Source organism: Acipenser ruthenus, chromosome 3, assembly GCF_902713425.1.
Source record: "Acipenser ruthenus chromosome 3, fAciRut3.2 maternal haplotype, whole genome shotgun sequence".
In the NCBI taxonomy this organism is placed as follows: Eukaryota; Metazoa; Chordata; class Actinopteri; order Acipenseriformes; family Acipenseridae; genus Acipenser; species Acipenser ruthenus.
The window spans coordinates 94,590,279-94,606,600 of record NC_081191.1 but is presented as its reverse complement, the minus strand read 5'-3'; the positions used below and the strand labels follow the sequence as shown (position 1 = coordinate 94,606,600).

Sequence of the window (16,322 nt, the reverse complement as noted above, 5' to 3'; positions counted from 1 at the left end):
TTTACTATTGTTATTGTTATGATTTATGTATATATGATGGTGAAAAGCCAGTGTTTATTTGTGTTTTTTTATTGTGTGGCAGGACGAGCAAGGTGTCGTCCGTCGTGTTATTGTTTTGTTGTTTATATTTTAAATACCTTGTGGGAATGTGTGACTGATCAGCTACTAAGTATATAATTAGCTGACTGTCACGCATCCATGCTAAACATGTGCAAAAGGTGACCGAGGGATAATACAATAATTGATAGTTAGTTGATCCCTCGGTCACTAATATAAAAGAGGTGCCATTTGGCTGCTTGAAGAAGGGTTCAGAGTGGAGAACGGTACATTGCAACAAAATAAAAAGGTTTGACAAAAACAATGCTCACAGAGCAAAATAACATTTTAAACACAAAACACCCCACCACACACACACACTGTGTGAATTTTTATGGACTGGTACTGAGGTCTAGTAATTTTAAAAACAAAAGGATTAAATATGATCCAGCTGACTTTCCACTGCATGCTGGAAATCACATTACAGTTTGTTCAGTGCTTTTTCAGAAGAAAATCTATAGTTCAGTGCTTATCAATGAGCTGTTGGAGTTGCACATACATTGTTTGAATTTCTTTCCGATGAAGAACCGTAATAAGTAATTTGTTAAACTGTCCAAGCTATAATAAAACTTCTCTTTGAAATTTCGCACAGACAAGACTTTACCTAGGACCCTGGCAAAGCACAGTGCATGGAACATAATACATATACAGGGGAAAAAACAAAGGTGAGGTAATGTCGTGAACAATGCCACCTACAACCACAATGAAGAATAAGACGTGCCATTTTGAATTGAACATGGATTGAAATGTCTGCAATTAATACCAAGTGAGTTTTTTTTTTTAACTGTATTTGATTAAAGTATTTTCTCAGGAGATCAGCCAAGTTGCTACAGGCACCTGGAGCTAATCAACCATGAGGGTGACATCATAATCTCCAGTGTGATACCTGCAGGAGAAATAGAATCAGTAGGGCTGCGTGATTTCATTTAGATAAATGCTGCAATCAGCCCTTTGCAGTCATATACAATATTTGCTTCAAAGACAATTTCCTTCTTCTCCTAGAAGCGGAAAGAAGCTGTGTTATGCCCCGTCCCCCCGTCCCCCAGATTATTTCTTACAAAAGTTTACAGTACATATTGGCATTTACACACAGGTGCAACTGGAGTATGTATGTTTCTTCGATTACTAGAGGTTCATGTTTGTGACATGTAAGTGTGATTATATATCTAATATAGAGGTTCTGAAATGAGTGAAAATGGGAGTGACTGGGGACAACACACTATTATTTCTTTCTTTCTGTCTTTCAAGTAGTTTGACCCACTCTAGGTGTGAATTACTTGCCAGTATTTGGGGAAGCTTGTTATGAATATGAATAAAGATTTGGTTTCTGGTCATCCATTCTTCACAATCTTTCATATGTATTATTTATGTACCATTTTCCTAAATGCTGGCCTATTAATGACACCGTGGGTCATTGTTCCCCTGAGCAAGTCAATCAGGCAGCAGAAGCTGATCACTGCCCTTGAAGATCACTCTATCTCTGACAAGGCTCACACTGATGGGAAGCTCATCAACGGACAGTGCAGAGGAATCAAGAGAAGTGGGGTTATTAAAATGAAGCAGCGTCTTCTGAGGTTCTTGACCCGTTTTTAATATATTTCAGTTTTGTGAAATGAATAACTTATGAAAACCCTTGCATTCATTGAAGTATGATGTGCATGTTGCTACTGGAGTGAAATCACCAGCATGTTCAATTATTCTGCAGCAACTTTCATGTTTCAGGTAAGAATTGGACAGGCTACTTCTGTTCAGTTGACTTGTTCATTTTTTTTAACCAGGAATTGAACCTGTTGATTGTGAATCCAATCCAATCTTTCCAAGGAGATCGTCTTGCAATCGGAGGATTAACGGTAAGGTGTTAGCAATTGAAAAGACATTTTGGTAGACTAAAAAGATTAGTTTAAATGTATAAAATAAATCAGCTAGAATGTAATGGGGGAAAAAAACACACAAGCAACAGAAAAACAACAAGAATGAGTAAAACAATATTTAGGCTAAACACCTTGGTACCTACATTCCACTTTCATACAAGCAGATCATTATCAATAATTAATAATAATCCATCATTTTAAACCCTGTTTCCAAAGGGGCACTGTGGCAAAGTGGTTAGTAAGGGGAACAGGTGTAGCGGTGATGCGGTGCAGGAGTGACAGGCAGACAACGGTAATCCAGTGACAAATGTTTTTATTTATTTTAAATCCTGGTCTAGCGACCGTAAATAATAAGCCCCGGCAATACACAACGATGTGTAGAGCGCGGGGATGAAACGACAGGTTACAGTCCTGAATAAAGAAAACAAAAACACGTTCACCCGTCCCGGGTGCGTGCAGTCGTGCTGGTGGTGAATGAATACACTTTTTATTCGGTGACAGTTGTGAGGTGGTGATCCGGTTTGTGCTGGCCCACGGCGACAGCTCCGGATGTGCTTTAGCTGTCTGGTGGTTTCAAAACACAGACAGTTATTGTACAGCAATAAACAAACAAAAACACACACACACTCAACTCTTTACAGAGTAATACAGCACTTCACAATACCGTCCTTCTCGGTCCTTGGCTTAACCCAAACGAAGGAAAAGAACAGCGTTACCCTGGCCCCTATATGTAATCCCGCATGATATCTAGGTAAACGGTTGCAGCTGCCTTATTACTTGCAGCTGCCCCTTGTTTACCTGTCAAATCAATACGGTCTTACAACAGAGTCTCGCTTCCTTCCAGGCTGACCCACTTTCCGGTCCCGGAAACGAACTGTCAGGCCAGCCCTTCCAGATACTTCTCCTCCCGTTCTTTAGTGCCCTCACAGGTCGGGAGGAAGATTTATCACCAGAACTCATTGTATTTCTGTCACATATCCCACCGCTCAGAGTGGAGCCGAAGGAACACTCGGCTAAATCTACCTTTCCCATTGCTCCCCCCTCCCGGGAAAAATAATCCGCATTTTGGTGGTCTTTCCCCGCACGGTGTACCATATGGTACATGAAGGGCTGCAATGCCAGATACCACCGAGTTATCCGGGCATTGCTGTCCTTCATGGTGCTTAACCACTGGAGTGGGGCGTGGTCTGTGACAAGATCAAATGAGTGTCCCAGCAGGTAGTATCGTAAAGAGTGAGTAGCCCATTTAATGGCCAAACACTCTTTTTCGACTACGGAGTAGTTACGCTCCCGAGGTAACATTTTTTTGCTCAGGTACAATATCGGGTGTTCTACTCCAGCTACTTTTTGGGACAAGACTGCACCCAAACCTACATCCGAGGCGTCGGTGTGGAGGATGAATCTCTTGGTGAAATCTGGGGTAATAAGAGTGGGGGCCTGGCAAAGTTTACGCTTAATCGTATCAAACGCCCCCTGACACTCAGCTGACCATTTAATTAAATTTGGAGCACTCTTTTTGGTGAGGTCGACTAACGGGTTAACCACTGTGGCGTACTCGGGGATGAAGCGGCGGTAATAACCGGCTAAGCCCAGTAGTGACCTCACCTGAGTCTTGGTTTTGGGGATCGCTGCATCAACCAAAGCCTGGATTTTGGTGACCACAGGTTTCACCCTTCCATTTCCCATTACAAATCCCAAATATTGAGTCTCTGTCTTGGCAAACGCACATTTCCTCAAGTTAGCTGTCAGCCGGGCTGCCCTTAGAGACTGAAGAACGGCTGCAACCCTAGCCAAATGCTCTCGCCAGGTGGAGCTGTAAATCACCACGTCATCAATATACGCTGCTGCATATTCATGATGTGGGCGTAAAACCTGGTCCATCAGTCTCTGAAAGGCAGCGGGCGCACCATGTAGCCCAAACGGCATGGTTTTAAAGTGGAACAGCCCCTCTGGTGTTGAAAATGCGGTTTTCTCTCTGGAGCTGCGGGTTAGAGGGATTTGCCAGTATCCCTTCGTCAGGTCCAGAGTGGAAATAAACCTCGCTTTTCCCAGTCTGTCTAAAAGTTCGTCGACCCGAGGCATGGGATACGCATCGAACTTGGCAATAGCATTCACCTTTCTGAAATCTACGCAGAAGCGGTTGGTGCCGTCCTTCTTAGCCACTATTACAATAGGACTGCACCACTCGCTCCTGGAAGGTTCAATCACTCCAAGCTCGAGCATATCCCGTACCTCTTTGCGAACGCCACTTCGTCGACTTTCCGGGATCCGGTACGGTCTCTCTCGCACTGTGACACCTGGGGGAGAGATAATGTCATATTCAACTAAGTTCGTCCTGCCGGGCACATCAGAAAAAACATCGCTGAACTCCTCAATAAGCTTACGCAGCTCTCTTTATTTATTATTTATTATTATTTATTATTTATTTCTTAGCAGACGCCCTTATCCAGGGCGACTTACAATCGCAAGCAAATACAAATACATTCAAGTGTTACAATATAAGTCATACAATAAGAACAAGAAATACAATAATTCTCAAGTGTGACAAACCACAATTCAATAATACAGCAGATAATAGTGAAAGTTACATCAGGATATGATTAAGTAGTGATAGTTACATCAGGATATGATTAAGTACAAAATACTACAGATTAAACACTTGGGAGATTACAATATTCTGAGGTACAGGATTAAATGCAGTAAAATAGGGGGCAGATAAGAGCAAAATAAAGCATATTTAAATGAAGGGTGATAGTGTCCCAGGATACAACAGAGGAGTTCTACAGGTGCTGTTTGAAGAGGTGAGTCTTAAGGAGGCGCCGGAATGTGGTCAGGGACTGGGCAGTCCTGACATCTGTAGGAAGGTCGTTCCACCACTGCGGAGCAAGGGTGGAGAAGGAGCGGGCTCGGGAGGCAGGGGAGCGTAGCGGAGGTAGAGCCAGTCTTCTAGTGCAGGCGGAGCGGAGAGGTCGAGTGGGGGTGTAGGGAGAGATGAGGGTCTGGAGGTAGCTGGGTGCAGTCTGATCAAGGCATCTGTAGGCTAGTACAAGAGTCTTGAACTGGATGCGAGCGGTGATCGGGAGCCAGTGGAGCGAGCGGAGTAGTGGAGTAGCGTGGGCGAAGCGAGGTAGAGAGAACACCAGGCGAGCAGCAGAGTTCTGGATGAGCTGGAGCGGACGGGTGGCGGACGCAGGGAGGCCAGCCAGGAGGGAGTTGCAGTAGTCTAGGCGGGAGAGTACCAGGGCCTGGACCAGGAGCTGGGTAGCATAGTTGGTGAGGAAGGGTCGGATTCTTCGGATGTTGCTCAGGAAGAATCTGCAAGTGCGTGCCAGAGTGGAGATGTGCTGGGAATAAGAGAGGCAGGGGTCCAGGGTGACTCCAAGGTTTTTAGCTGAGGAAGAGGGAGAGAGTGTGGTAGATTCCAGAGGAATAGAGATAGAGAGATCAGAGGAGGGGGAGGAGGAGGGAAAGAAAAGGAGGTCAGATTTAGAGAGGTTGAGTTTGAGGTGATGCGAGTGCATCCAGGAGGAAATAGCAGACAGACAGGTAGAGATACGGGAGGAGATGGTGGAGTCAGAGGTGGGGAAGGAGAGGAAAATCTGAGCATCATCAGCATAGAAATGGTATGAGAAACCATAGGATGCGATGAGGGGGCCCAGGGAGCGGGTGTAGAGAGAGAACAGGAGAGGACCCAAGACTGACCCTTGGGGGACTCCAGTCAAGAGAGGGTGAGGTGTGGAGGTTGCTCCACGCCAGGTTACCTGGTAAGTGCGGTTGGAGAGGTAGGAGGAGAACCAGGCCAGAGCAGTGCCAGAGATCCCCAGGTCAGCAAGAGATGATAGTAGAATAGAGTGATCAACAGTGTCAAAGGCAGCAGAGAGGTCGAGGAGAATTAGGACAGAGGAGAGAGAGGCAGCTCGGGCACACTTAAGTGAGTTGGTGACAGAGAGAAGGGCGGTTTCAGTGGAGTGAGCAGAGCGGAAGCCAGATTGGAGAGGGTCAAGCAGAGAGTGGTTGGACAGGAAAGCAGAGAGCTGGCGGTGTACAGTCCGCTCGAGGGTTTTGGAGAGGAAGGGTAGGAGGGAGACAGGACGGTAGCTCTGGAGGGAGGTGGGGTCGAGGGTAGGTTTTTTGAGGAGGGGAGTGATAGAGGCTTTTTTGAAGGCAGAGGGGAAGATGCCAGAAAGTAGAGAGGTGTTGAGGAGGGAGGAGATGAAGGGGAGTAGAGCAGGAGCAGCAGCTTGAAAGAGGTGAGTGGGGAGGGGGTCCAAGGCACACGTGGTGGGTTTGTGACCCTGGAGCAGGGAGGAGAGGTCAGAGTCTGAGAGGGGCAAGAAGGTGGAGAGGGAGGGCGAGTTAGTAGGGGATGTAGTGGGTGTAGGGGTTGGAGCAGGAGGGGGTGCGGGGGAGGGAGAGGTGTTAAAGAGTTTGCGGATATCTGAGATTTTAGAAGAGAAGAAGGAGGCAAAGTCGTCAGGGGAGATAGAGGAGGGAGGAGGAGGGGGGGGAGGGTTTAGGAGGGAGGAGAAGGTAGAGAATAGTTTACGTGGGTTGTTAGTGGAGGCTTGGATTACAGATTGGAAATAAGCACATTTAGCAGAGGAGAGAGTAGAGGAGAAGGAGGAGAGAAGAGTGCGGTAAAGGTCTAGGGCAGCAGGGAGTTTGGTTCTCTTCCATTTCTTTTCAGCAGATCGCAGTGTGATTCTTGCCGAGCGGAGCACAGAGGAGAGCCAGGGATGGGGAGGGGAGGGGCGAGCGGGTCGGGAGGTGAGGGGACAGAGGGAGTCGAGGGAGGAGGTGAGTGAGGAGAAGAGGGTGGAGGTAGCAGAGTCTACGGAGAGTTGTGAAAAGGAGTCGATAGGAGGGAGGTGAGAGAGAGCAGTGGAGGCAAGGACAGAGGGGGAGAGAGAGCGAAGGTTACGGCGAGAGGTGACAGTGGGGGTAGGAGGAGCAGGAAGAGGGGGGAGAGACAGAGAAAAAGAGATGAAATAGTGATCAGAGAGGTCCAGGGGGGTGACAGAGAGGTTGGAGGGGCAGCAGGCCCTGGAGAAGGTGAGGTCCAGTTGACGGCCAGCTTTGTGGGTAGGAGGGGACGGAGAGAGACAGAAGTCGAAGGAGTGAAGGAGAGGGAGGAATCCAGCAGAGTGGCTGGGGTTGGAGAGATGGATGTTGAAGTCACCCAACAGGACAGTCGGGGTAGACAGAGAGGGGAGGGAGGAGAGTAGATAGTCGAGTTCATCCAGAAAGTGAGTGAGAGGCCCAGGGGGGCGGTACAAAACAATGAGCAGGAGTTGACAGGGAGAGGTTAGTTGGACTGCATGAAATTCAAAGGTAGTGACAGAGAGGGAGGTGAGATCAGAGGGGACAGAAAAGAGTAAGGAGGGAGAGAGGAGAAGACCCGTCCCACCTCCCCGTCCGGTGAGACGCGGGGTATGGGACAGGACGTAGAGAGAGGACAGGGCAGCAGGAGTAACAGTGTTATCAGGGGACAGCCAGGTTTCAGTGAGAGCAAGGAAATCGAGCGAGAGGTGGGAGGCAAAGGCAGATATGAAATCAGCTTTGTTAGCAGAAGAGTGACAGTTCCAGAGTGCACCAGAGAGTGTGCGGGAGGGGGGGAGAGGCAGAGAAATGAGGTTAGAGGGGTTGGAGGAGCAACAGCGGAGGGAGGGCAGAGGACGAGGACGGGAGGACAGAACAGGGATGTGAGAGACAGTCATAGCAGGACAAGCAAGACAAAAGGCACAGTAGGAGCAGTGGGGTGGAGGATACAGACCTGACTAGTAGATGGCTTCTTCCAGAGCGCTGGTAGGTTCGGATCTAGTCGAACAGCGTCTCAGCGCAGGCCTCCCCTCGCTGGACTCCCACAGCTAGACTCCCGGCTCTTTTGTTGAGGCTCTTCTGTTGGCTGGCGCTTCGTGCTGGCGCTAAAATAAGCTGCTTGAATAAATGTTGTTACCCCTGCTTGGCAAAAGAACCAACTAAACTGTGTGGAAACCAATCAAATAGCAAAATCAACTGCTAATCAATTTAGCCACTCACCTGGTACTAATCACACACAAACTCAGCCAATTCAAACACCACCTTACAATGTCACCAAATGTAGTAGTTACAATTACAAAAAGCAGGAACTTATCTATCTGCCTCTCTCCCTGGTTCCCTGAAGACTGAACTAATTACCAGATGCCCACTCTTAAATAACTCCCTTCACTTAGCAAGGGAACTAGCTGCTAACTGCTCTGGAGACAATAGTTTCACACACTTTGATGGGATCACACAACTGCAGGAGCTGTGTGGAGACCAATTCAAATGCAAACTGCTCTAATCAAGTTAACCCACCCTGATTCAAATTTACAAATTACAAATTAAGTACTCAAAATAAGCACACTGCCTGGGATAAAATCACACACTCCTCCCCAATTAGAAACACCAGGTAATACTATATAGTTAATGGAAAAATTACTAGGAGCAGGATCAAATACCTATCTTGCTTCAAATGCTGGTTACCTGGTTACCTGTCGACTCCCACAGCTAGACTCCCGGCTCCTTTGCTGATCCGGAACTAATTGTTCCCCCATTGAAATCGCTCTTGTGCTCGGGGTCTCTGGACAGGGACCTAAATCATCCTCCATATTGCCTGGGGCTATAAATAAGACCTCTCTTGCCTGCCAGGGCTTCAACAAATTAATGTGGTAAATTTCACGTTCATTCCGGCGATCGGGCTGTCTAATTTCATAATTTACTTTCCCTATAGCCCGAATCACCTCATACGGCCCCTGCCATTTAGCACACAGTTTTGACTCTGATGAGGGAAGTAGCAGCATTACCTTGTCCCCTGGTCGAAAGGTTCGAATCCGTGCATTTTTGTTATAATGCTGCTCTTGTCGGTGCTGAGCCGATCTGAGGTTGTCTTGGGCCAAACGACCGACCAAATCCAGGCGATCTCGGAGTAGGAGCACATACTTCACTACATTTTTAGACGAGCCTTTGTGCTCCTCCCACCCCTCTCTCAGCAGGTCGAGAATGCCGCGAGGCTGCCGGCCGTACAGGAGCTCAAAGGGGGAGAACCCCGTTGAACTCTGCGGCACTTCTCTCACTGCAAAAAGGAGGTAGGGGAGAAGTGATGCCCAATGTTTCTGCTCTTGTGTCACAAATCGCCTCAGCATCGACTTTAAGGTCTGATTAAAACGTTCCACCAGACCGTCCGATTGTGGATGATAAACGGACGTCCTGATGGGACGTATTTTTAATATTTTGTACACCTGCTGTAACGTATTGGACAAAAAGTTAGTTCCGTGATCGGTCAAAATCTCCTTGGGGATCCCTACTCTGGCCATAATCTGTGCTAACTCGGTGGCTATTGCAGCGGCACTAGTGGACCTCAATGGAACTGCCTCCGGGTATCGCGTTGCATAATCCACCACTACTAAAATGTGCGTATACCCGGAGTCAGAAGGTAGCAAAGGGCCGACTATGTCCATTGCAATGCGCTCGAAAGGAGTGGAAATAATCGGCAGTGGGACCAAAGGGGCGGGGCGCACTCGACCCGGCGCTACTCGCTGGCAGTCTGGGCAGGTGGCTACATATCTCGACACATCAGTATGAAGACCTACCCAATAGAATCGAGCCAATATCCGTTCCCTCGTCTTCTCGGCTCCGAGGTGCCCCGCAAAAGGGATATCATGCGCCAGCCTCATGACCTCGGTCCGACAAGACGGGGGAACCAACAATTGTGTTACAGGCTGTCCTGTGCCCGCGGCTAGGTTTACCCTATATAGTAATTGCCCCTTGATACTGAAATGTGGATATACTAGCGCCCCAGCGCCGTCAACATCCTTACCTTCAATGGACCGGACCTGCCCCCAAGCGTGCACCAGTGACGGGTCGTTTTGTTGGCCCCACACTAGGTCCGCGCTTGAGTACCACGGGTCCGGTACATTGAGAGGGGCTGGAATAACCTCTGCTCTAGTCGGTCCAGTAACCTCGCTCTCTCGGTCACACTGCGTTCCCACTCCCTTCGACTGGCGTTTGTTACCATTGCAGCACTCTCCCACCAGACCCCAGCCTTGTCTCACAAATGCTCCCTCCCATTTCGCGGTCCGTCTCTCCTTATTTGTTTTTCTAGGACGGAAAAGAGGGGAAAACATTTCAGTGTGAAAAGGAAACACATCACCAATTCGTTCCTCTTTTTTTTTTTTTCTGCCACGTTTACGTGTGTGGCTGAGACTGCCATTGTTTGCATCAATTCTTTGAATTTTGGCCAGTCTCGACCCAGAATAACTGGGTGTGGCAACCTTTCCGCCACCCCGACTACAAGGTGACGTTTTATCGGTCCTACCGATAAATATACTTTTAATGTGGGGTATGCCGCCGTGTCTCCATGGATACAGGAGATGGCCACCTGACCTCGTGGCCGCCACGACACACCGCCCAGGAGAGCTGTCCTAATCAAGGTTTGCTCACACCCTGTGTCCACTAATGCGTGGGTTTTCACATTCCCTAACACAACATTAATCAAACAAGGCCCCTCCCGACCATATTCCCCACGCTTACCAGTTTCAGGTGCCCAATTGCACGCGGCCACGTCACACTCCATGGCAGCGGGGCATGACCTGGCCAGATGTCCCGGCTGGTGGCACCTAAAACAGATAGGAGGGACAGAGGGGGCATAGGTCAGAAATCTGTCCCGCTGCTGGTATGGCAACGGGGCAGGGGCAGCACCTCTACCCCAGCTGGGGGCCAACCTTGGTCTCCATGGGGGGGAGGCAAGGGGGCCCAATGGGGTCGGTGCTCTGGGAGGTCTGGGTCCCTGGAACGTGGGGGGTGGTGGTGGTGGTGTTGGAGGAGAGGGAGGGAGAGGTCGGCTGCTCCGAAGGGCAGGGGCCGACAGGATCCCGATCCGGGCAGAGGTCAGGGAGTCCTCGAAGTCTTCGGCCAGTTTGACCGCCTCCTCCAGGGTGTCGGGGTTGTGGCGCCGTATCCACGCCTGGGTCTCGGCGCCGACCACATGGCAGAATTGCTCTACCACAATGGCTTCCCCCATCTGCTGGGCGGTCTTCTTCCCGGGGGTCAGCCAATGCACCATGTGGTCGCACAACCGCTCTGCAACCACCCTGGGGCGTGTCTCCGGGGCTCTCCGGTACTCCCTAAATCGCGCCCGGTGGGTCTCCGTGGTGATGTTCAGCCGGCGGAGGATAGCCTGCTTGACCAGGTCATAATCGGTGGCGTGATGGTCGCTCATGGCTTGGTAGGCTGCCTGAGCCTCCCCAATTAGGCAGGGTCCCAACTGGCTGGCCCAGAACTCCCGCGGCCAAGCCGCCGCGGTAGCCAGCCGCTCGAACGCCACCAAATACGCCTCCGGGTCATCCTCCGCCGACATCTTCATTGCCCGTGCCTTCGGGGGCGACATCAGCGGTGTTGTGGTAGGGGTCGTCGCTGCAGCAACGGCCAGCCCTACCCGTTCAATGAGCGCCGTGTAGCGCTCCTCCCTCCTTCTCTCCTCTGCGTCGCGCCTGCTCTCCAGCGCCTGCAGCAGCTCCGCCAGTGCATTGCGGTCCATGATCCCACTTCTGACACCACGTGTGGCAAAGTGGTTAGTAAGGGGAACAGGTGTAGCGGTGATGCGGTGCAGGAGTGACAGGCAGACAACGGTAATCCAGTGACAAATGTTTTTATTTATTTTAAATCCTGGTCTAGCGACCGTAAATAATAAGCCCCGGCAATACACAACGATGTGTAGAGCGCGGGGATGAAACGACAGGTTACAGTCCTGAATAACAAAACAAAAACACGTTCACCCGTCCCGGGTGCGTGCAGTCGTGCTGGTGGTGAATGAATACACTTTTTATTCGGTGACAGTTGTGAGGTGGTGATCCGGTTTGTGCTGGCCCACGGCGACAGCTCCGGATGTGCTTTAGCTGTCTGGTGGTTTCAAAACACAGACAGTTATTGTACAGCAATAAACAAACAAAAACACACACACACTCAACTCTTTACAGAGTAATACAGCACTTCACAATACCGTCCTTCTCGGTCCTTGGCTTAACCCAAACGAAGGAAAAGAACAGCGTTACCCTGGCCCCTATATGTAATCCAGCATGATATCTAGGTAAACGGTTGCAGCTGCCTTATTACTTGCAGCTGCCCCTTGTTTACCTGTCAAATCAATACGGTCTTACAACAGAGTCTCGCTTCCTTCCAGGCTGACCCACTTTCCGGTCCCGGAAACGAACTGTCAGGCCAGCCCTTCCAGATACTTCTCCTCCCGTTCTTTAGCGCCCTCACAGGTCGGGAGGAAGATTTATCACCAGAACTCATTGTATTTCTGTCACAGGCACCTATACTGGAATGATAAGCTAGTAAATATACACACACCATGTGATTGGGATGTGGGGTTTTAACAAATGCTAAATGTTTCTTCAGCCCAAAGTCAATGTAAAAACTGTACCTTCTCAAAAAAGTACTGGTCACAATAGTCATCTAGTCAGTGAGCACAGGTTTGCATCAAGGCTGTGAAGTTGCTGATCTTCACTGGTGATTCCCAAGGGAGCGTCTCACTGGCTCTGGCGCTCCTGTGGGTTAGGGAGGCAAAACTGACAGGGACTGTTCCTCCTCATCACTCTACATTGGACCCTACAGGCCAGGTGCCTGGTGAACTCAAGTGGACACCTTCAGGGCTGGCCTTTGTCTTCCAGATGTGGCTTGCCCACATCCGCTCTTAGGTTCCTAGGTGTACAGAGGCAATTGATCATGGGATCAGACATCACACAATGACCTTCAGTTCTCCTGTGTGAGCTGTTGAGTGGAATTACTATAGTGAGGGACCGCAATGGGATATGATAAGTTGGGGAGAACACAATTAAAAATACCATATTACATTGTAGCAAAGTTGATTTCTCATTTCTAAACATAGTTTAGGATTAACCCTTTGCGGTCCATTGTCGGACCTGGTCCAACATTGCAATTATTCCTATCCGGTCCATTGTCGGACCCTGTCCGACATCATCAAAAAAACGCCAAAAACGGGTTTCTAGTCGTTTTTTTCTCCGGAAAAAGCAGAGAAAACCATTCAATGGCTGAGTGGGAGCGACAGGAGCTGAGATAAGCCGATAAAACAAAACAAAACAAAAAAAAGGCGTATCTCATGATTAGTCATACTTGCCCCTGGCATCCCATATGGGCAGTCATAAGGAAACAAGCTGGCTGTTACTGTATCAGCGCACAGAGACTATCACGGACATTTGCAGAGCTTTTTTGAGATGTTATAGTAATAAAATAATGACTTGGATTGCATTATTAAGGAGTTTGGTGATAAAATGAGTGATCAGGAGATGATTGATCGGTATGTACGACTATTATTATTATTATTATTTATTTCTTAGCATATGTGAAAGCGATAGCGAACGAAATGGTGGGGCAGGGCTGGAGATGCCTAGTGAGTGCTTTGTTGATATGCAGGTCCTTTTAATCCCGTTTGACTGTGGAAAAAAAATACTTAAACAGCGCGTCTAAAATTAACTGCGCGTGTGAAAATAAATTGGACCTGACGCGCCTGATGCGCACTTAATAAATGGACTGCAAAGGGTTAAGGCCACTTCAGCAAAAAAACATTCTGCTGAATCAACATTGAAAATGGATAACTGCAACGCATACAACATGGTTTATTTAGATTTCCAGAAAGCTTTTGACAAAGTCCCTGTGGCAATGTGCCCCGCCCCTGTGTGCATTTGTGTGTTATGTGTTGTATGTATGGTGCGTATGTTAATGTTGGTGTATAGATTGGTACACGGGATATAAACGGGTCTGTGTTTCACGTGTGTTTAAATTGTATATTTGTATTTAGGCACGGGATTGCACATCACGCACGTGCATTTAAAATATAATATGTGAACACGGGGTTTCACGTAATGAATTCACGTGCTGGGATTCAAGTGAGTAATTAATTAGTAATTGAATCCCAGCACAACAGTATATATAGATGCACGTTTCTGTCACTCGGGGTTGGGTGTTCAGGGCGAAAGAACGGGAGAGAGAGAGAGAGAGAGAGGAGGTAAAATAATAATAACAAGAATAATAAGTAGTGTTTCTCACCGTGTTTGTTAGTCCCTGTTTGTTAGTGTCTGTCCGTTTTGTTTGTCTCTTTATTTTGGCTACCAGTGCCGTGCCCTGTTTTGTTTTGTGTTAAAACCTTTTATTTGTTAATAAACGCTGAGTGCAGCCATTGCACTCAGCTCATCACAACCCCAAGTCTCTCTGTATTCCTTCCTGCTTCTGGTCTGACGCCACCCACTCTGGCCGTCTTTGTGACAGTCCCGCATAAAAGATTAATTCTCAAACTGAACGCAGTAGGGATTCAAGGAAATGCATGCACATGGATAAGGGAGTGGTTAACAGGTAGAAAGCAGAAAGTACTGATTAGAGGAGAAACCTCAAAATGGAGAAAGGTAACCAGTGGTGTACCACAGGGATCAGTATTAGGTCCTCTGCTATTCCTAATCTACATTAATGATTTAGATTCTGGTATAGTAAGCAAACTCGTTACATTTGCAGACAACACAAAAATAGGAGGAGTGGCAAACACTGTTGAAGCAGCAAAGGTCATTCAAAATGATCTAGACAGCATTCAGAATTGGGCAGACACATGGCAAATGACATTTAATAGAGAAAAGTGTAAAGTATTGCATGCGGGCAATAAAAATGTGCATTATAAATATCATATGGGAGATAGTGAAATTGAAGAAGGGAACTATGAAAAAGACCTAGGAGTTTATGTTGACTCAGAAATGTCTTCATCTAGACAATGTGGGGAAGCTATAAAAAAAGGCTAACAAGATGCTCGGATATACTGTGAGAAGTGTTGAATTTAAATCAAGGGAAATAATGTTAAAACTGTACAATGCATTAGTAAGACCTCATCTAGAATATTGTGTTCAGTTCTGGTCACCTTGTTACAAAAAGGATATTGCTGCTCTAGAAAGAGTGCAAAGAAGAGCAACCAGAATTATCCCGGGTTTAAAAGGCATGTTGTATGCAGACAGGCTAAAAGAATTGAATCTATTCAGTCTTGAACAAAGAAGACCATGCGGAGATCTGATTCAAACATTCAAAATCCTAAAAGGTATAGACAATGTCAACCCAGGGGACTTCTTTGACCTGAAAAAGAAACAAGGACCAGGGGTCACAAATGAAGATTAGATAAAAGGGCATTCAGAACAGTAAATAGGAGGCACTTTTTTACACAGAGAATTGTGAGGGTCTGGAACCAACTCCCCAGTAATGTTGTTGAAGCTGACACCCTGGGATCCTTCAAGAAGCTGCTTGATAAGATTCTGGGATCAATAAGCTACTAACAACCAAACGAGCAAGATGGGCTGAATGGCCTCCTCTCGTTTGTAAACTTTCTTATGTTCTTATTGTCAGGAAGAGAGGTTTGAATGCCTTTGAATAAGTTTTTCAATGACAAGGACAAGGACATTTTCCTGAGAACATTTGTTAAAAAGGTATATCTTGGTATATCTTGAATTGTTTTGAGTGCACAATTGAATCATTTTTTTTCTGAAATAAGTAACAAACAGAATGCAACAAGATCCATTCAGATGGTTAATAAAAAAAAGGTTTTGGCTGACAAGGTTTTTCATTGCAATACTTTCTTATTCAATGCAATCACTGCCATCTGTTGGCAAGGCACTTCAATACATGGCTTTCATTTCTAGGATAACATGGGTCTGAAATACATTACATCAGTTTTTTTACCTCCTGCCGTTTTTAAGACCAGCATGTAAAATGGAAGGACACATTTCCTACAATCACTCTTTTTGAAATTAGACCCCACCTGCCAGTTATATAATACAATAGTTGTATGATTTTTCTCCGCCTCACTATAAGTGCTCAGTCTGCCCTCAGCTGCCTGTCTAGTTTCAGTCCAGAGACCTTGCCTGGCTGTTGTCCCAACCCCTCCCACTGCTTTTCATTATTATTTTTCCTGTTCGCCTCCTCAGCCCTTTTTTATTTTGCCCAGCAGGCACATTAGTGTTGTTAGTAATGCAGCCTCCTCTCCGCCATCTCTGGTTTAGAGCAAAGGCGCACTACACCCTTATAAAAAGGTACCATAGTAAAAGCATAGCAACGTTTAATAAAGCTTAGTGAAAATATTATAAAGCCCAGAGCGGTATTGTAAAGCATATAATAATAATAATAATACAAAAAAAAAACATGGCAAACCTTTGTAAACTATAGTACATGCACAGTAAACCATGGGGAAAGCATAGGAAAACTGCAAAGACATGCACACATTTATGTTGGAAGAGGCTTTATTGACGGTAGAAATTGTGTGACTTACAGTATAAGAGACACAGTTGT

At 47.2% G+C, this 16,322-nt stretch overlaps 1 protein-coding gene across 3 annotated transcripts; it reads right to left on the bottom strand.

The window, feature by feature from the left end:
- Window positions 1-2,263: 2,263 nt before the first annotated feature.
- Window positions 2,264-12,287, bottom strand: LOC131727762 (zinc finger protein 446-like). 3 transcript variants are annotated; one of them, XM_059019048.1, is made up of 2 exons: window positions 10,518-12,287; window positions 2,264-2,531 (listed from the first exon to the last, which is right to left on the bottom strand). In XM_059019048.1, exons 1-2 carry the CDS (start codon window positions 11,521-11,523, stop codon window positions 2,524-2,526), a joined length of 1,014 nt encoding a protein of 337 aa, XP_058875031.1. In that variant the 5' UTR covers window positions 11,524-12,287; the 3' UTR covers window positions 2,264-2,523. The 3 variants fall into 3 exon arrangements, 1 of the variants encoding a protein (XP_058875031.1); XR_009322279.1 differs by lacking the exon at window positions 2,264-2,531 and adding an exon at window positions 4,385-5,358 and having other exon boundaries at window positions 7,741-12,287; XR_009322280.1 differs by lacking the exon at window positions 2,264-2,531 and adding an exon at window positions 4,385-5,311 and having other exon boundaries at window positions 7,741-12,287.
- Window positions 12,288-16,322: the final 4,035 nt, after the last annotated feature.